The 20,735-nt window shown below is 42.3% G+C and overlaps 1 protein-coding gene across 1 annotated transcript in view; it reads left to right on the top strand.

Annotated features, from left to right (window-relative positions):
- TENT4B (terminal nucleotidyltransferase 4B) overlaps nt 1–20,735 on the top strand; it is a 36,276-nt gene that overhangs the window by 9,198 nt on the left and 6,343 nt on the right. The window contains exons 2-9 of the mRNA XM_039352425.1: nt 7,085–7,208; nt 9,998–10,044; nt 11,020–11,140; nt 13,051–13,158; nt 15,381–15,509; nt 16,679–16,892; nt 18,114–18,240; nt 18,361–18,464. Coding sequence (XP_039208359.1) covers nt 7,085–7,208; nt 9,998–10,044; nt 11,020–11,140; nt 13,051–13,158; nt 15,381–15,509; nt 16,679–16,892; nt 18,114–18,240; nt 18,361–18,464 — 974 coding nt within the window. The remainder of the gene's footprint in view (nt 1–7,084; nt 7,209–9,997; nt 10,045–11,019; nt 11,141–13,050; nt 13,159–15,380; nt 15,510–16,678; nt 16,893–18,113; nt 18,241–18,360; nt 18,465–20,735) is intronic.

The raw sequence follows: 20,735 nt of genomic DNA, 5'->3' as shown, positions 1-20,735 counted from the left end.
TAATCTTGGCCTTTGGTAATACAATAAAATAATGAAGTTAAAGAACCATTGGTGTAACAGATAGAGTTGATTTCCTAATTTGTCATAAACTTTTAGATGTTGGTGTTGGAATTTGTACATTTTATTGGTCTTAAAATACATTGATATATCACAGTTAATTTTAAATACTGAAGTGGATACGTATATTTTTGTACCTAAAATTGAATTATATTAGTTTCCGAAACTCTTAGAAATTCAACATTCTTTTATACTGTCATTTAGGTAGCAAATCTTGCTGCACAAATGTGATAGAACTCATCAACACCACTATGATATTTTTAGCATCCATATAACCAGTAGCCTGGTTTTTTTTCCTCCCAACTTTGCAAAGGTAGCACTAGTAATAATTGTTAATATATGGTACATTATTCTATTGCTACTGTTGTGTACAGCCTTAGTGATGATGCAGTTATTTGGGTAGGACTGTGTTGTTATACAGTGATCAGTTATCACCAGGAAGATTCTTGCAGATAGATTGACTGATTAAAATTAGGACCATTACTTCAATACAGAAATATGGGGGATAAGTTTCTGTTTGTGCTTAAGGGTTTTTTTTTAATTAAATACTTGTCTTGAAATAAATTGAGTGCAAGAATTTTCTGTTAATCATTGGTTTCAGTTGAAGGGGCCCATTCTTTTTCCCCTAGTTGGCTGGCTCAGGAATTCTTGGAGTTGAAGTCCACGAGTCATAAAAGAGTCAAGATTGCCTACCCCTGCGCCTAGTCAGATAAAGAATATGGCAAAGAATATCATAACAGTTAAAAACTAAGTTTGGTACTTGGAATTAATAGATTAGGCACAATTGTAGCCTAATTTTTTTTTTCTTGGATTATAAATCACAGTTCTCCTGAGGATTCAAGTTTTGACATGGTCGCATATTTTTAATAGCGTGTTTGTAAATTTAAAAAAATAATAACGAAGGGAGGAGAACACAAAGTTCAGACTTCTGTATGGCCATCTTCACCCTTTAGCAAAGTTACTTGTGTTTGGAGACTTGCAGAGTGTGTGCTACATGACATCCCGTTGATCATATTTCCTAATTTTATTTTTAAACGTACTTGCCCCAGTATGATCTGGGTTAGAATAAGCATCACCCTGTTCAACATTGGATAGAAGAATGTACTAGAAAATGACCTCCTTTGCAAAAAAAAAAAAAAAATGGTTAATGAAGTTTGGTGGCTTTTGGATACATTCCCAGTAGACATGAGAATCGGCCTTGCTTTATTTCTTAATTTTTTCATCCTTCAGGTTGACTTTACACAATTGCTGGGTGCTTTTGAAGGAAAGCGCAAGTGAGGGGAGGGCTCAGAACAGTTGAGCTAGTGATCAGAAAGATGGATTGAGGGAGCATACAGCTTAATGACCACAATTGAGCCCAACGTTTTTGTTGCTAAGCGAGATATTTGTTAAGTGAGTTTTGCCCCTTTTATACGACTTCTCTTGCCACCGTTGCTAAGCGAATCGGTGCAGTGTTAACCCACTTCTTCAGTGAATCTGACTTCCCCATTGACTTTGCTTGTTAGAAGGCTGCAAAAGTGGATCAGATGATCGCGGGACGCTGCAACCGTCGTAAGTCTGAGCCCGTTGGCAAGGATCTGAATTTTGATCATGTGACCCTGGGAATGCTGCAGTGGTCATAAGCGTGAAAACGGTCCTGAGTCACTTTTTCCAACGCCTTTGTAACTTTGAACGGACACTAACGAACTGTTGTAAGTTGAGAGCTATCTGTAGCATCCTGTACAGGTGTAGTCCTTCAGATGTGTTTGAACTAGGGTTGAGAAGGCACTTTTGGGGGGGGACAAAGCACCAGAGGGGACAGTGGCCATCCAATTTAGAGCAGACTTGATAAAAGCTCCTTGTTTCGATAGGATTAATATAAATGTTAATCACTGTCCATCTTGAACACGTGGCGGAAAGAGGAAGCTTGAGAGTTCACAAGGTTGATGCTATATGGAACAAAACTGTGGCTGAATCTGGATGTTCTGCTTCGGATACCACGAAGCCCCCTCGTCCCAGAAAGTAACCAGGAAAACAGGCCATGGAGAAGATGTGTAGCATCCCAGACAATCCTGCAGACCCTGCTCAAGCGTCGCTTATGTGCCACGTCCTGGATGGAAAGGGAGGGAACTAAATGCATTAGATCTGAGGTCCCCAACCTTCTGGGCACCAGGGACCAGAGGTTTTTCTGTGGACCAGAGGATGCGTGGTTTTGTGTGGTGCCTGCATCCTGCAGATGGGGCTTTGTTTGTGTGGCCCAGTTGCTGGTATGCTGCAAGCCCAGTACTGGTCCACGGACCGGGGATTGGGGACCCTTGCATTAGATCAGTGGTTCTCAATCTTTTTAATGCCGTGACCCCCAACCGGTCGTAAGTCGAGGACTACTCAACCGGTCGTAAGTCGAGAACTACTCAACGGGTGCAGCCCCGTTTGCAGAATGGGACTTTTGGCGGGCTCAGCAGGGCAGAGACAGCCTGGACAATTCCTATTGGCTTTTGAAAGCCAATAGAATTAGACTCTATTCAAGAGAGTCTATTGGCTTTCAAAAGGCAATAGAATAAAAGGGAGTAGCACAGCTAAGGAAAAGGGGGGGAAATGGCGGACTGCGTTGTTTGGCGACCCCGTGAAATGGTCGTTCGACCCCAAATGGGGTCCCTACCCACAGGTTGAGAACCACTGCATTAGATGCATCTCAGCCTGGCTTCAGGTCTTGATTTACCCCTGAAATAGCCTTAATTGCCCTAATCAATACCTTTATGAAGTGGGGGGGAAATAATCAACAGAAGTTCTTGATTTCTGTTAGGTCTTCCAGCAGCCTTGGATATTGTTGATCAGGAGATATTTTGCTGAAGGAGCTCCTTGGATGGTAGGAACTGTGTCCAGTGACTCCACTCTATCTAGAGGAGATGTGAGGTTTCACTCTGGCTCTGTTCTTTCTTCCTTGCGGTTCAGTATGTACACAAAGCCGCGGGGAGAAGTCGCCTGGAGATTTGGGTTTCAAATGTTCAGTGTTCTCCTTTTGATCTAACGCAGGAGAGGTGGTGCAGGTGCTGGAGAGTTGTTTCAAAAACGGAAAGGGCTGGAAAGAGTCAAGAAGCTGAAACTGATAACAGATAAGATGGAACTATTGCGGACGAGGTACAGATAGCTCTTGATTTAACATTCATTTAGTGACCCTTCTCACCATTTAGTGACCATTCTCACTGGCTCAAGGTGGCCCCGGCCTCCCGGGGTCGGTAAAACGAGGACCCAGACAGATTGCTGGGGCCAAGATGCTGACTCTGTAAACTGCTTAGAGAGAGCTGTACAAAGCACCGTGAAGCGGTCTATAAGTCTAAGTGCTAGTGCTATTCAAAGTTTTAACAGCACTGAAAAAAAGTAACACAACTGTTTTTCACCCTTAACAACCGTTGCAGCATCCCCCTGGTCACCTAATCAAAGTTCAGATACGTGGCAACTGGTTTCATATTTATGGCAGTTGCGGTGTCCTGGGATGATGTGTTTCCCCTCTTGCAACTTTTCAACAAGCAAATGCAACAGGGAAGCCAAATTCACACAACCATGGCGTTATTAGCTTAACAATTGCAGTGATTCACTTAATGTGGCACGTAAAATGGGGCAAAACCCGCTTTTTTTGATTAGCACATGCATTTCGGGACTCCCTGTATTAAACCAAGATTTGGGAAGGTGGCTTATAATATCAAGAGAGGTAGCGCTTCAGAGAAACAGCTGCATGGATGAGAGTTCTCCTTCTACCCCAAGGGACAACAGGCCATGCGCAATGAGCGGTTTTGATAATACTGGAAATAATTCCCATCTGTTTTTCCTCACATCTCTTTTAAGTTTTTTTTTTTTTTTTGAAAAGGAATTAAGACATGGTTCTGGCACTTCCAATATTCCCCTGTATAAAAAAAGAAAGGCAGGCAAGCTTTCGTAAACCGCCCAGAGACGGCTAGGTCTGAGTTGTGCAGCTATATAAATTTGTTTAATTAATTAATTAATGATAATAATAATGATGTTGGAAGGGACGTTGGAGATCATCTAGTCCAGGTTTTTGAACCTTTTGGTACCAAGCTAGGTAACATCTTCAGTGGAGTTTCGGCGGGGATGTCAGTGTCGGTGTTCCTAAGGGGTTCAGGTGTGGGTGTGATGGCTCAGATGTGAGTCATCAGTGAGAGGCTTGACTCACACTTCACCCATCACAAGACCCTCAATTGACATACCCACACCTGAAGCCCTTACAAACAGAGGAACACTGACATCCCCTAAACCAGTGTTTCTCAACCTTGACAATTTTAAGGCATGTGGACTTCAACTCATGCCTTAAAATTGTCAAGGTTGAGAAACACTGCCCTAAACTTTGCGGAAGATGTTAACTAGCCTGGTAATGAAACGTTCAGAAACCAGCCCACAAGCTCGGAGAACAAACCTCCACCCTCATCCTACCCCCGAGCTACAGATATTTGCCAGTATTCTGGAAGTTGAAGTCCACGCATCTTAAAGTTGTTGGCATGGAGAGAGGCACAGGTTTAAGGAATAGAATTAGAGTAGAGTAGAGTAGAATTGAATAGAATAGAATAGAATAGAATAGAATAGAATAGAATAGAATAGAATAGAATAGATGAAGAATAGAATAGGTGAAGAATAGAATAGAATAAGTGAAGAATAGAATAGAATAGAATAGAATAGAACAAAGAATATGGAACATAGAATATAGAATAGAATACTGTATGGAGAATAGAATAGAATGGAATGGAACAGAAGAAAGGGACCTTGGAGGTCTTCTAGTCCAGCCCCATACTCAAGCAGGAAAACCTACACCATCTCAGATAGGTGATTGTCCAGTCTCTTCTTAAAAATCTCCAGTGATGGAGCGCCCACGATTTTTGGGGCAAGCATGTTCCACTGGTTGATTGTCCTCACTCCTCTCAGGAAGTTTCTCCTTAATTCCAGGTTGCTTCTTAGGCCCGCTCTATATCACAAGAAAGACCCAGAGAGAAATGTCCCTCCTCTTTCCCCCCACCAACAAGAGGGCTGCAAACGAACCCTTGTAATCAATCGTGTAACTGTTGATTTGTATTGCGAAAAAACATCGTAATGTTGACTGCATTTATCAGAGCGGTTAATATTAACTGTTAGTGTCAACATGGTGTGCTGTTGAATATCTGGGTCTTTCTAGGGAGAGGGCGGTGTTTTGCTGACATTCAGGATGTCATCCTTAGGTGAAAGTGTGGCCTACCTGTTGGTGGCTTCAGGATGTTGGGTCTTCCCATCTGCAGCCTGAAATTGTGGTTCGGGCCACATTTAATGGCCCTGTGTAATCTGCGAAACCGTCGTAATAAACGAGAAAGTAAGGGGGCCTTGGTGCTCTCTGAGCTGGGTTGTTTTCTTGCAGACATTTCATTGCCCATTCAGGTAATGTCATCAGTGCTACATCATCATCCTCAAGCACTGATGATGTTACCTAGTTGGGTAATGAAACGTCTACAAGAAAAAAAACCTCTCAACCCTGAGCTACAAATCGTATCTGAAGTGTAATCCGTGTCCTCTCTCTTAGGTTTTTCACCATCAGTTGTTTGAATCTAAATCTGCCCGCCTCCGAGGTAAATCAGGTCAGGAAACAGGCCCGGCAAGAAATACCAGAACTCCTGTTTTATTGATCAAGTTGATCATCCTTGACGTGAGAACCATTAGTTTAGCAACCAATCAAAGTTAACCAAAGTGGCGTGATCAGTCCTCACACGTAACATTCATTGTGGCCTCCCCAGGGTCACGTGATCAAAATCAAAATTGGCAGTCGGCGTGTATTTTTTTCTTTGTACATCCTGGGGTCACACGTTCACCATTTACGACCTTTGCAGCTGGCTTCTGATAGCAAAGTCAATGGGGGGGAGCTGATTTGTGTAATGACCACAGGATTCACTTAACAACTGAAGTGATGCCTTAACTGTGGCAAATAGGACGTAACTCCCTTAACAACTGCCTTGATTAGCAATGGAGGTTTGGTCTTGCTTGTGATTGTAAGTTGAGGACTATCTATAACAGTGGTTTTCAACCTGTGGGTCAGGACCCCATTTGGGGTTGAACGACCATTTCACGGGGGTCTCCAAACAACGCAGTCCGCCATTTTTTTCCCCTTTTCCTTAGCTGTGCTAAGCCAATAGAATAGACTCTCTTGAATAGAGTCTAATTCTATTGGCTTTCAAAAGCCAATAGGAATTGTCCAGGCTGTCTCTGCCCTGCTGAGCCCACCAAAAGTCCCATTCTGCAAATGGTGCTGCACCAGTTGAGTCGTCCTCGACTTACGACCGGTTGAGTAGTCCTCAACTTACGACCGCTTGGGGGTCGTGGCATTAAAAAGGTTGAGAACCACTGATCTATAATAACAGTTCTGAAAGCCTGACATCATTTTCCCTTCCCTTCCTCTTAGACCAGGGGTAGGCAACCTTGGCTGTTTTATGACTGGTGGACTTCAACTCCCAGAATTCCTGAGCCAGCATGGCTCAGCTTGGAAACCTTTCTCTTTCCCCTCAGCATGGCTGGCTCAGGAATTCTGGGAGTTGAAGTCCACCAGTCATAAAAGAGCCAAGGTTGCCTACCCCTGTCTTAGACCAAAGAGCATCAAGATGGGGCCGTCTTGAGTTTCTTTCCCACCCTTTCCCTATTTTACTCGGGCCACTTCCTTTCTTCAAGGCCATCTCTACAATACCTCCAGGCTGTCTTCCAGCTTCTCACCTCAGTTCTTCTTATCTTCCCTTCCTGTGCCGCAGAACAGATGGCCAAAGAGAACTCGTGGGCGGTAGAAGTATTAAACAGTCTCTCTTCCAGCCTGTTGTTTGTCTCTTAACTAATGTATCACGCGGCTAAGGCTGGCTTGGGATTTCCGTGAGAGGATGGGACTTAAAAAGTCCCACGTGAAGCAGCCAGATCTTGATGACAATGATTTCGGAGGAAGCCTACGTAAAGCCACAGGCAAAACCCTTTTCAGTCTCCCTCTCCTATCCTCATGATTATGTCGTTTTGCTAACCCAGCCCTCTTCTTTTTCAGCCTTCACGAAGAAATCAATGACTTCTACAAGTACATGTCCCCTAGACACGAAGAGGAAAGAATGCGGATGGAGGTGGTCAACAGGATAGAAAACGTAATAAAGGAACTCTGGCCCAACGCGGATGTAAGTTTAGCAAACTCTCTTTTAAGTTGCCGAAGATGCTGGCGTTTCTTGTCCAATGGCTGTAGACTTTAGATGACGTTCAACGGTATTAAAGGCAGAAACTCCACCATTCTGCAGTTTAAAAAAAAAAAAACCCTGGAAATCTGGTGCTAAAATGAGGCAGTCTTTATTCTACATTTGCATAGCTTCAGTCGGGTCTGAAACGGTGATTCGGCTGTTTTGCACGTTCCTCTCGGTCACCCTGGCCAAAGGGATCAGTTGGAACTTGAGAGGAAGCAAATGCTATCGATAAAAAAGACTTCCAGGTTTCCTCGTCCAATTAATCTGCAAAGTGGATGCCCTAAACTAGGGGTGCCCAACCTTGGCCATTTTAAGACCTGTCAAATTCAGCTCCCAGAATTCCTCAGCCAGCCACGTCGAACGATATGATCAGCAAAATGTTTTGGGATGAGTTTGCACCTTGTGTTGAAGCAGGGGTCTCAAACTTAGCCATTTTTAAGGCTTGTGGACTCCCAACTCCCAGAATCCCCTAACCAGCTGGCTGGGGAATTCTGGGAATTGAAGTCCACAAATCTTAAAAGTGGCCAAGGTCGGACACCCCTGCCCTAAATTGTTGCTTGTTCTAGATCAGCCAGTCTCTTTGACTTTCAGATTCCATTTCCCTCTTGTAGGTAGCGGCATTCCTGACTGGCCCTTCTCCTCAACAATTCAGTCTGTGGGAAGGAGACCAAAAAGACCTTAAAAGGAAAGGGAACTGGAAGTCTCCCAACATAACCTTAAAGCAAACACGTCGCTGACATTTTTGGCTCCGGTGAGCTCTGGAGTCAGATCGTCAGTGACCGAAATAATTCGCAAAAGGGCAACGTGTAAACCATGTAGGCAAAGTTCAGAGATCACAAAGGTCTCCTTTGCATTCAGTTGGACCCTGCGTAGCTTGAACAGATCTGAAAAACTTGACGAAGGAGCTAAGAAAACCAAATCTCCAAGCAGTGGGAAAGACACTGCCATGGATGTGCTTAGCTTTTTTTTTTCTTTCCCTCCAGCTGCATTTGTGTGGCATGAATCTAAAACTGGAAGCAAAAAAAAAAAAAAAAAAACCCACGGTCATCTGTTTACATCTGGTAGCAAGCTGTCCATTGGCAAGTTCATCGTCGTTCATCTGAAAAATTACAATCCTTTTTTTTTTTTAAAAAAGGGATGCTGTTGAGAACGTGTGTGAGCTTAGCATTTTGAAGGAAACGATAAAAGAAGTGTTGGCATTCAAGCATGCTTTTCTTAAACTATTTATAGAAGCCAGCAATTGTGTCATTTCTGTGTTACTCCAGGGAATGTGCTTAGACAGAAACATTCCTAGTAAGTGAGAGCTGTTCTTGGCATCAACCAGACTTCACCATTAGGGCGATTGGGAGAGGCTTTTAATTATCCTGGAATCGGGATAACACAGCTGCCAAAGGAAGGAAGCGACTTAGATCACTCCTAAAGAAGAAAGCCAGGCCCTTGTTTAAAAGGATGAACAGCATGCAGTTCCCATCAGTTTTCTTGAATAGGCCTTCACTGTGATTATTGAGCCGTAGTGGCGCAGTTGTTAGAATGCAGTATATTGCAGGCTAATTCTGCCGACTGCCAGCAGTTCGATTCTCATCAGTTCAAGGTTGACTCATCTTTTCATCTTTCCGAGGTCGGTAAAATGAGGACCCAGATTGCTGGGGGCAATATGCCCCAGTCTAATGTGCAATAGTCTAAGTGCTATTGTCCTTCCTTCCATCCTTCCTTCCTTCCTTCCTTCCTTCCTTCCTTCCTTCCTTCCTTCCTTCCTTCCTTCCTTCCTTCCTTCCTTCCTTCCTAGTGCTTAGAATGCAGTATTGCAGGCTAGCTCTGCCCATTGCCAGGAGTTCGATCCTGACCAGCTCAAGGTTGACTAAGCCTTCTGTCCTTCCCAGGTCGGTAAAATGAGGACCCGGATAGTTGGGGCCATAGGCTGACTCTGTAAATCACTTAGAGAGGGCTGTAAAGCACTGTGAAGCGGTATATAAATCTAAGTGCTATTACTATTGCCTTGGTGGGGTATGTAAATCTGAAAATGATTCTTAAGCATCATCTGGAGGGTGCTTGTCCCAGGGATTCTGATCCGGGTCCATCACAAGATAAGAGATTAAGGAGCTTCAGACAAGTAGTAGCCAGAGATTTTGCTAGGATTTCTGAAAGCTTCTGCAATGATCACGGTTGTCTGCAAACTTAGAAACCTGTCTGCTAACCAGATCTGTTTGAGCAAACATATCCATGAGTGGATGCAGCTGCAAAGACTCTGCAGAACGTCTGACTTTAGACTTGTTTTGTTCTCCTACCGCAGGGGTAGGCAACCTTGGCTCTTTTATGACTCGTGGACTTCAACTCCCAGAATTCCTCAGCCAGCATGGGGGAACTATGGCCCCTTCATGACTTGTGGACGTCAACTCTCAGAATTTCTCAGCCAGCATGGGTAGCTCAGGAATTCTGAGAGTTGAAGTCCACGAGTCATAAAAGAGCCAAGGTTGCCTACCCCTGCCCTACAGCAAGTGGATAATTAAGTGAAGCCATGGATAAACTTAAAAAAAGGCAATGGCTTCGTTCTTCGGTTTCTCCAGAAACATACATTCAGACATCATATTCAGTGTCTGCTTGCTTATGACTTAGCTTGATCTCTAGATTAATCCTATATACTGGATGATCTCCAGTCTGCATTGCTGCCGATTCTTTATGCTTATGGTGAAAAGTTTTAATTTGTGTGTTTTGATTTTCTTCTTCTCCAGGTGCAGATATTTGGAAGTTTTAAGACTGGGTTATATTTGCCTACTAGGTTAGTGCCTTTTATTTATTTCATTTGCATTTTATATCTTTCCTGCACGCAACTCGGCCTATAGCTCATTCTTATTTAGCAACCGTTCCCAGTTACAACAGTGACAGGAAAGTATGACGAAAGTACGATGAGGACTTTACGACGAGTCCTCACAGTTAGGGTCCTTCACAGTCTGTAAAGCAAAAGAAAGACTGAAGTAAGATCTTAAACACAGTCGCGGTTTCATTTAGAGACCGCTTCACTTAACCAAGTTGCCAATCCCAATTGCGGTCACTAAACGAACGCTATATTTGTGGGGGGGGCTCTGCCTTCCCCCTCCCCATTCCCAATTTATTCCTCAGCTTATCTTGTTCTAACAACATTTGACTGGAATACACTGGAAATGAGTATTTGTCGGTTGGGAAGAGCCTTCAGCCGAGGAAGGCTGAGATTAATCATCGGACAGATTTATACATCTAAGATGGGGTAGACGCACTAACGCAGGGGTAGGCAACCTTGGCTCTTTTGTGACTCGTGGACTTCAACTCCCAGAATTCCTCAGCCAGCATGGGGGAACTATGGCCCCTTCATGACTTGCGGACTTCAACTCCCAGAATTCCTCAGCCAGCATGGGGAAACTATGGCCCCCTTTATGACTCGTGGACTTCAACTCCCAGAATTCCTGAGCCAGCATGGCTCAGCTTGGAAACCTCTCCCTTTCCCCTCAGCATGGCTGGTTCAGGAGTTCTGGGAGTTGAAGTCCACGAGTCACAAAAGAGCCAAGGTTGCCTACCTCTGTACTAATGTTTCCGTAAATCGGAAGACCAGGAAGTAGCCTTCATTAAGTGCCCGAAGCGTATCTGAAGTAGGTGTCTCTTAGAAAGCTCGGAGTCTTTTTTGTACGAAGTGATAGGCTGGTTCTTCTGCAGAAATCTACCCATTCTGATTCCAGAATGCACCTGAAGGGAGTACTAATCTCCTGTCTTCTCTTTCCAGCGATATTGACTTAGTGGTGTTTGGAAAATGGGAGACTTTGCCACTGTGGACCCTGGAAGAAGCACTTCGAAAGCACAACGTGGCCGATAAAGGTTCAGTGAAGGTTTTAGATAAAGCAACTGTAAGTTAATTTTGTGTATGTGCGTGTTCTTCTTGTGCCTCTAGTATGGGGGAAGGGGGGTGACTCAACTCAGATTGGTCAATTCCTGTGGAACGTCTACCTTGCAAATAACAGAGTTGCAAGTCAGGACCTTAGAGGTCTTCTAGTCCAACCCCATGCTCAAACAGGAGACCCCATACCATTTCAGACAAATGGCTGTCCAATCTCTTCTTAAAAACTCCCAGTGATAGAGCAGTCACAGCTTCTGGAGGCAGGTTGTTCCTCTGGTTAATTGTTCTCACTGTCAGGAATTTTCTCCTTAGTTCTAGGTTGCTTCTCTCTTTGATTAGTTTCCATCTGTTGCTTTTTGTCCTGCTTGCAAGTGCTTTGGAGAATAGCTTGACTCCCTCTTCTTTGTGGCAGCCCCTGAGATACTGGAATGCTGCTATTCTGTCCCCCCTCGTCCTTCTCTTCATTAAACTAGACATACCCAATTCCAGCAACCGTTCCTTATATGCTTTAGCCTCCAGTCCCCTGATTATCTGTGTTGCTCTTCTCTGCACTCTTTCTAGAGTCTCAACATCTTTTTTATATAGTGGTGACCAAAACTGGATTCGACATTCCAAGTATGGTCTTACCAAAGCATTATAATAGAAATCATTTTAAAAATCCCTTTGTGTTGCTGCTTCTCATGTACTGTGTGTTCTGTCTGACAGACCCCCAAGCAAGATCATCTGAAACCATTTGAGCCTTGCATATTTTGTTCATCAAATATCCAGCCTTTCATTCAGGAGCTCAAGTGGTATAGACATTCTTCGTTCCTCCATTTTTGCACTATACAGCAACCTTGTAAGGTAGCTTGAGCTCCAGGCTGAGGCTAGAATAAAAGTTGAGTTTAGACTTCAGATATCTGTTTTATAATGATTATTAAAGTGGTTATATTTCCACTGTTTCTGACTTAAATTCTAGATAGTCATTTTTCCCCCTAAAATGTAATCTGTGAAATATCTGAACAATATTGCAGGGCAAACCTGTACTTTGTCTGAAATGGTATAGGGGGTTGGACTAGAAGACCTCCAAGGTCCCTTCCAGCTCTTGTTATTCTGTTAATTTCAGTTAAATAGACACCCCCTCCCCCAATTTGACAGGGCTGCCACAGTTCCAATCTTCATTCATTTAATAATGGACAGCCCTGTTATTTCAGAGTCTGTCCTGACAATTGACATAATTTGCCTCAGGTTATGTCATGTGTATAATTATATAATTGATGGCTTTACATCTTTTTGTCTCAGTTTATCATTTGGCATAAACCAATGTAAAGGATACAAAGAGAGAAGCTGCACATTTATTTCAGTGGTGCAAATTACATCAGTAAATATGGATGCAGTAAGCACCCGTCCTTTCTGCTAAATTAAAGTTTTAACTCCTTTCTTCTTTTTTTGAAACATCACTCTTTTTTTCATCGGAATACAGAATAGTTCAGTTCTGCAATGTTTTGTTTTCTCTTATGATCTGTTCATGTATAAAAGCAGATGTTTTGAGTTTGGAATTGTATCTCAATTCTCTCAGCTTCATATTAATGGTCTCTATGCAACAGATAGAGTATTAAGTTTAAATTTGTAATTCAGTCCAAAGTGTTAGTTGTATAAAAGTATGTATGCATATACATAAAAGTCAGCTGAATTTTCCAGTTGGCTCATGGTGCAAAATTCTATTCATTATTCTGAACTGAGTTGGTAGTTCAGCTAGAAGAGCTGATTCAGTCAAATTGTCCTCAAATCAAAGCTTTGGATCTAAGCATTGCAAGCAGAGATCAAATCGCTGAATTCTGTTTGGTTTAATTTTAAAGGTGTTTTGTACCGAACTAAGACCAATTCTTTATCGGAAATCTGTTTTTTTAAAGACAAAGATGCTGTTTTCTCTTTCTTCAGGTTCCTATCATTAAACTGACAGACTCCTATACTGAAGTAAAAGTGGATATCAGCTTTAATGTACAAAATGGGGTAAAGGCTGCCTATCTCATCAGAGATTTTATTAAGGTCAGTTGATGAGGAATGTAAACTTTGTTCCTCCTTTCTTATCAAATGCTCACACTGTAATTGAAAGCAACAACAGATGTGAACGTGTTTTTGAGAATGCCTTCCTGTGAGTCTCACTTTTTAAAAAAATAATTAATTAATCAATCGGGTTTCTATTCTCGAGTGGGAAAGTCCACAAGGAATGCTAAATTTTACCTTTGCACTCAGTTGAACGAGCAGAATGTAATCCCAGCAAAATCTTAAGTTCTCCCTTTTTCTCTTTCCCACCTTCCCCCCCCCCCAATTTTTTTTTGGGGGGGAAGTACAATAGGGATGGTGTGCTGGCTGAGGAATTCTGGGAGTTGAAGTCCACAAGTCATAAAAGGGCCAAGTTTGAAGACCCTTGGTGTAGACATTCATTAGTCTGCTAAAGATATTTGACTCATTTAGTCAATTTGTAAACAAACCACTACCAACTTGTTTGCTTTCACAGTGACAACATAGACTTTCTTTCAAGTCACACCGGCTAGTTAAGCTCATTACATAACTACTAATTTGTAAATACTTGTACATCTCCTTGTAGAACAGGCCTTTAGAGCAGGGTGGAAGAAGAGTGAACTTGGCATTTTGCACAATCTCCTTTCAATTTGTACCCTCTCTGGCTAAGCAATACAATATTGTATATGTCTATGGAGAGATTCTCAGCCATCCAGGTCATAGTTGTCTCAAAGATGCTTTTTCAAGAGGCAACAACAGGGCTTTCTTGTTTTTCTTCAGAGATGTTTCCTTTCTCATCCAAGAAGCTTCTTCAGCTCTTGGGGAACGGAAGGATTTATACTCCTTGCAGACAGCTGGTCATTTGTAGTCTTTTAGAGAGTCATTGAGGCCACTTGGAGGCTTATCTGTGTCCTCAGGGTCAGCTGAGTAGCGCAAATTTGTGTGGAGCCTTCTTGGAACTACTGAAAGGACTGCAGGTGTAGACTGGAGATAGATGATGTCATGTCCCTCCCCCTCTGTTGAGAGAGGGCTGTTCAGTTTTGACATAGATGGCCTCTTTGATCCCTCTTTCAAACCAGCTGTCTGCAAGAAAAACAAACAAGCTCAGAGACCACCAAGGACCTCACAGGGGAGATAGTTGAACCAAGGGATCTCCTTTCGGAGCACCAAGATGATAAATCAGGCTCCTGCAATATGCATAGAGAAAAAGAAAAACATCAGGGGTGGTGTGCATGTCTTCTCGCAAAGGGCACAGTTGGAAATTTCAGAGAGGGGAAAAAAATAATAATTCAGAGCGCACGCCTCTAGCAACGCTTGTCATTTTTCATCATATCCACTAGAGAGCACAACCGTTTTAAAATTAGAATTTGGGATTCTTCTCTCCCCTCCTCCCATGAAACAGCTGCAAGAAAATAAGGACCAAGGACCCCATATGTCAACCCTGTGCTACAAATATTCTCCTTTATTTCCCCCCCCCCTTCCTGTCCCCTGAAAATTGTATTTCCGTATCCAAACTCTGTTTGAGTTTTAAAGGCAAGCAAAGTTTGGCCTTCGATGCTGCATACCGATTCTTTTAATCTTGGCAGTAACTTTTTGTTCCTGGAGCTGCAGGCGAATTATTAGACTTATCAGAATTTTATGGCAGAAGGGCGGAGAACATTTTACAATTCAACCTGTATATCAGTGGTTCTCAACCTTTTTAATGCCGCGACTCCCAACCGGTCGTAAGTCGAAGACTACTCAGCCGGTCGTAAGTCGAGGACTACTCAACTGGTGCAGCACCGTTTGCAGAATGGGACTTTTGGCGGGCTCAGCAGGGCAGAGACAGCCTGGACAATTCCTATTGGCTTTTGAAAGCCAATAGAATTAGACTCTATTCAAGAGAGTCTATTCTATTGGCTTTCAAAAGCCAATAGAATAAAAGGGAGTAGCACAGCTAAGGAAAAGGGGAAAAAAATGTCGGACTGCGTTGTTTGGCGACCCCCTTGAAATGGTCGTTCGACCCCAAATGGGGTCCCGACCCACAGGTTGAGAACCGCTGCTGTATATAGATAGATATGTCAAAAAAACCCTTTGCAATGAAGTTGTCCTGTCTTATCTAATCTGTAGTTACTCGGCTTTGAATTCCACGGAATTCTGGGAGTTGAAGTCCACCCATCTGAAAGGGGCCGAGGTTAAGAAACGCTGTTCTAACCGGACAACACCCAAGAAGTAAAAATTTAATTTCCATCTTCTTCTTTTTGCAGAAATATCCTGTATTGCCATATTTAGTTTTAGTATTGAAACAGTTCTTATTGCAAAGGGACCTCAATGAAGTATTCATAGGTGGAATCGGATCTTACAGTCTTTTTTTAATGGCTGTCAGCTTTCTCCAAGTAAGTTAAAATTCTTTTCTGACGGTTCATGAACCTATGTCCTAATAGTTGCATATCCCTTACTGCTCATAATGGTACAGAATTTAAAACTTTTTTTTAAAAAAAAATCAGTTGGAGGAGAAAGGCGTGTTGGATACGTTCACTCTCTTGAGTTATTTGTAAAAATAATAAAGGCGGGAAATAAAGAAATAACAAAAGTGTATAGCATGATGTGTAAAGCCCCATCATAGAGTTGTAGAATTAGTTTGATGGAGTTATGCAGAACGGCAGCTACAGATGTTGCTGCTACCACAAGAGGGGCCCCATCAGGAATTTTGCAGAGATAGGCTTGAAAGCATTTGAAGTTATTGGATTGCTGTATTGAGGGTGGGACATATCCTGTCTAGGAGATTGGAAAATGCTTTTTATGGTGCAGGATTCTTGTTCTTCAGTGGCTGGGCTTTCTTTTCACGGATTTCATTCAGTTGTTAGAATAGAATAGAATAGAATCTGGAATAGAATCTGGAATAGAATAGAATAGAATAGAATCTGGAATAGAATCTGGAATAGAATCTGGAATAGAATAGGAGCTAGAAAAGAATAAGAGCTAGAATAAAACAATAGAATAGAATACAGAACAAGGAAGAGAAGAATCTGGAATAGAATAGGAGCTAGAATAGAACAGAATAGAATAGAGAACAAGGAATAGACTAGACTAGAATAGAATAGACTAGAATAGAATAGAATAGAGCTGGAAGGGACCTTGGAGGTCTTCTAGTCCAGCCTCCCGCTCAAGCAGGAGAACCTACACTGTCTCAGACAGGTGAATGTCTAGTCTCTTCTTAAAAATCTCCAGCGATGGAGCACCCACGATTTCTGGAGGCCAGCTGTCCCACTGGTTGATTGTCCTCATTGTCAGGAAGTTTCTCCTTAATTCCAGGTTGCTTCTCTCCTTGTTCAGCATCCAACCATTGTTTCTCTTCCTTCCCTCTGGTGCTCTGGTGAACAACCTGACCCCTTCTGCCTTGTGGCAGCCCCTCAGATACTGGAACACATGTCTCCACTATTTCTTCTTTTCTTTAGACTAGCCAAACCCAAGTCACGCAGCCATTCTTTGTATGATTTTTGAATGGGATGGTCCAGAAAATTGAAGTTGGGTTTTCTCAACCCCTTTTGCTTCTTTCCAACAGCTACATCCCAGGGGGGACGCCTGCACCCCCAATGCCAATTATGGCGTCCTTTTAATAGAATTTTTTGAACTATACGGCCGTCATTTCAACTACCTGAAAACAGGGATCCGAATCAAGGATGGGGGTTCCTACGTAGCCAAGGATGAAGTTCAGAAGAATATGCTAGATGGTTACAGACCATCCATGTTGTATATTGAGGATCCACTGCAACCAGGTATTGGGGTTTTGCGTTAGATTAAGAGGGGTTTTTGACACACAGTGAAAGCCAGTGAAAATATTTCACTCCTGATTCCATCTTTCCCCGATATTTTCCTTGTGGCTTGATTTATTCATGATTGACTAATATGATGGCATGATTTGGGGCATACAGCCAGTTTAATAGACTTACAGATTATGTTGTAAGCCGCTCAAAGTCGTTGGGTATGAGATGGGCGGCAAATAAATTTCATACTAAAATAAAATAAATAAAATAAAATGGGATTAGATGACAGGGAAGAGCCTGGATCTCTATTCCTGTAGCTCTTTGCTGCTGTCTAGTCATTGCCTGGAGTTTTGTAGTCCTGATCTGCTGCCTCTAACTTGAATGAGAAAACTTATTTGGAAAAAGATGATCCACTAAAGATCAGGCTTCTGAACCCAGATACATTTTAAATATTTTTGCCAGCACTTTGAATCCCAAAGCCTGATGAGTGATTGGAAGCCACAGGAGAATCTCCTGATCCCAGAGACAGGCCCAATGAATAATCTGGCTATAACATTCTTCTATAAATGAAATTTTCAAACCATCTGGAGAGCATCCTAAAGTCACCCACATGTGGTTTGCCAAGGCATCTCCTGCGTTTTATAATTATACTCGACTCTTTTAGAAAGTTGGACCTCTGGCACTGCTAGGTGTGGATTACCTGTTGAATTAGCCCCGCCCTTCCCGGGTGGATCCCCAGATGGTGATTGGCTACAGAACATGTGCTACCGGCCAACATCACCAGTGGCCCAGGATGCTGGGAGTTGCTGCCAGCAACTTCTAGGGGAGTCTTTTTGGCAACTATAAAATGATCATGTGACGGACCCATTTTAACAACTGTCACAACATGGGATCATAACGGGCAGGCTCCATTATGTCACGCCAAGGACTAGCTGCAACTATAGCCATATGACTTTAGCTTTGTTTTTAATTTGGAAGAATAGCAGAAATGGTTAAAGGCGGGGGTCTTCAAATTTGGCCCTTTTGTGACTTGCGGACTTCAACTCCCAGAATTTGTCAGCCAGGCTGAGGAATTCTGGGAGTTGAAGTCCGCAAGTCATAAAAGGGCCTAGTTTGAAGACCCCTGGTTAAAGGCTTCTGAACAAGGCTAAGAAATAACCATACTTTCTAACTTCTGACTACTTTTTTCCTAACTGCTGTTTTTTTCTATTGCTCTTTAAAAAAAAAAAAAAGGCAATGATGTTGGAAGAAGTTCGTATGGCGCCATGCAAGTTAAGCAGGCCTTCGATTATGCCTACGTTGTTCTGAGCCATGCAGTCTCACCAATAGCTAAATGTTATCCCAATAACGAAAGCGAAAGGTAAACAAACATTTGGTGTTTCAGCCAGAGATGTTGCTGATCTCTTTCTTTTTCCCCCACCTTCCAATCCAGTAATCTGTATGCGTGTATATACATAAAATTTGTCTTTAAATGTTGCAGCATATTAGGAAGAATTATCCGAGTTACGCAGGAAGTGGTGACCTACAGAGAGTGGATATCCAAGCAGTGGGGGATACAGAATAATGCCGAGACGTCATGCAATGGTAAGAGACTTTAGAAGTGCATGCAGCAATATTGCAAGGATACAAAGAGTCCTTGAGATATGACTAACGCAGCTTGCCTATGACGGTTGTAAAGCAGGTTGGTCACATAAGTGACCCACAATGGCACAACGGTTGTTAAGCAAACCCATGGTTCGCTAGGGACCAGTTTTGCCAAAAAAAACCCAAAAATATCTGGGGTGTTTTTAGCAGAACCATTGCAAAAACATGTTCCCATGACTGTGGGATCCTGCAGATGGCCGTAAATGGGCGGGCCTGCGGTTGCCAGGCACCGTAAGTAAGGTGACGGGATAGCTCAACTGTCAGAACTTCATATCTGGGATTAGTAGAGTTAGTCCTTGACTTACACCTGGTTGCTTAGCGAACATTTGAAGTCACGTAGGTCAATTGGAACTTCAAATGTTTGCTGAGCAACCAGTTGTAAGTCGAGAACAGGTAATAAAATCTGGAAAATAGACTTTCAGGTATTTAATTGAGTCTGCAATTAAAAGGTTTTGATTTTTAAAACCAGCTACTGATCAACATAAAGAACCATAGAATAACAACAGCTAAATCTGCAAAAAGGTTTGCCTGGCAGTAACCTTATGCTGACAAGTAATAAAATAATTCTGTAATAATATAAGAGGAATCAGAAGCCATTGGCCTATTGCTAAGTTATTCCGAATATTCTAACCAGCATTAAGCTGGATTGGCATGGAGAGAGCAGTAGATTGAGAAAACAGCTGGATCCCGAATGGCTCAAGCAATAAAGCATTAAAATTGAATTTATGGGCCTATTTGGAAATAGCTCCATTCATCACTGCACAAGCCACTTCTCATGCAATGCTTTCACTACATGAAAATAAAATCAAGAAACTATTTCTTTTATTAAGCTTTAACATTGTTTTCCTCCAAAGGAAGATTTAAAAAAAAAAGTTACACTCTTATCGGACTCTGTTGAGCTGGAAATATATATTTGGATGGAAGAACAGTGATGTCAATTCCTTAGAATTCACGGATCCAGAAAATCATAGTTTGAAATAATTTATGCCATTTAGATATGATAGAGTACTTCTGAATAAACAAAGCACCAATAAAGAAAAGCCAGATGTTTGCAGGTTGGGTATATAGGTTTGAGTAGAAGGCTAATTCTTCAGGTGGGAGGAGAGAAGAATTACAAAGTTCAAAGATAATTTTTCATTAACCCGAGAAACACAGATACCTTTCCGCATAGCTGGATATTTATGGAGATATTTATGGAGAAGAGTTGCTGATTTAAACAGCACATGTCAGGGCAAATAACTTTCAGCAGAGTCTGACCATTCTTAGACTGTGTTACAAAACATCCTCGTTAAGCTGACTTTGCGAAACACCCTCTTTACGTTGAGTGGACAAATTTGTTTCCTAAAAACTTCATTTCTGTTCCATTTGCCTAGCGGGAATTCCTTAAATGGCGCTGAACAGAAAATTCTGCAAATTCTTTGGAGAGCTGAAAAAAGTTTTGCTTTAAATAGGCCACCATTTTTTCTCCCTCTGGAAACTTAAAAAAATAATAATAATTAACACATTCTGAATTACTTCTCTTGTGCCTTGCCTCTTTCCAGTATTTTAAACTTTTCCATTGGCTTTCCTTACCTCTGTTCATATTGTCGCCAGATTTGTTGTGTAATTAATACAGCATGGAGTGGGGAAGGGAAATGGCAAAAAGAATCAAGGTAAACTAGATCCAGTATCTGGGTACCTTCCTGTGACTCTGAGAAATATTTGATTTATCAGAAAATCACTTCCAAGGAAATAGTAATATCGGGAGTCCTTGACTTACGCCACAATAGGGACCAGAAAATTGTGTTGCGGTTGCTAAGTGAGGAATCTTATGACCATACCCAATTTTATGACTGATTTCGCTGTGGACATTAAGTGAATCACCGGTTATTAAGTGAGACATCATGTGACTGCAATTTGCCTGCCATTTTGCTGGAAGCTGGCTGGGAAAGTTGCAAATGGTGATCATGTGACAGTGGGATGCTGGGACCTTCACAAACGTGTGACAGTTGCCGAGGGCCTGAATCACGGTGATGGGGCCACAGGGACTTTGCAGCAGTCATAAGTGTGAGGACCCTGTCACAAGTCTCTTTTTTTATTTCCACAGCCTCTTTGTAACTTCGAACAGCTGCTAAATAAATGGTTGTAAATCAAGGATTACTATAATTCTAATCCAACAATATCTGGGGACATGGTGTGCCTGGCTGCAGAAATAACCTCATTTCCCAAAGT

This window comes from Crotalus tigris, unplaced genomic scaffold (assembly GCF_016545835.1).
Source record: "Crotalus tigris isolate CLP2741 ecotype Arizona unplaced genomic scaffold, ASM1654583v1 scf7180000018432.44079421565:4894166, whole genome shotgun sequence".
Lineage (NCBI taxonomy): Eukaryota > Metazoa > Chordata > Lepidosauria > Squamata > Viperidae > Crotalus > Crotalus tigris.
This window is presented reverse-complemented; position numbering and strand designations above follow the sequence as displayed.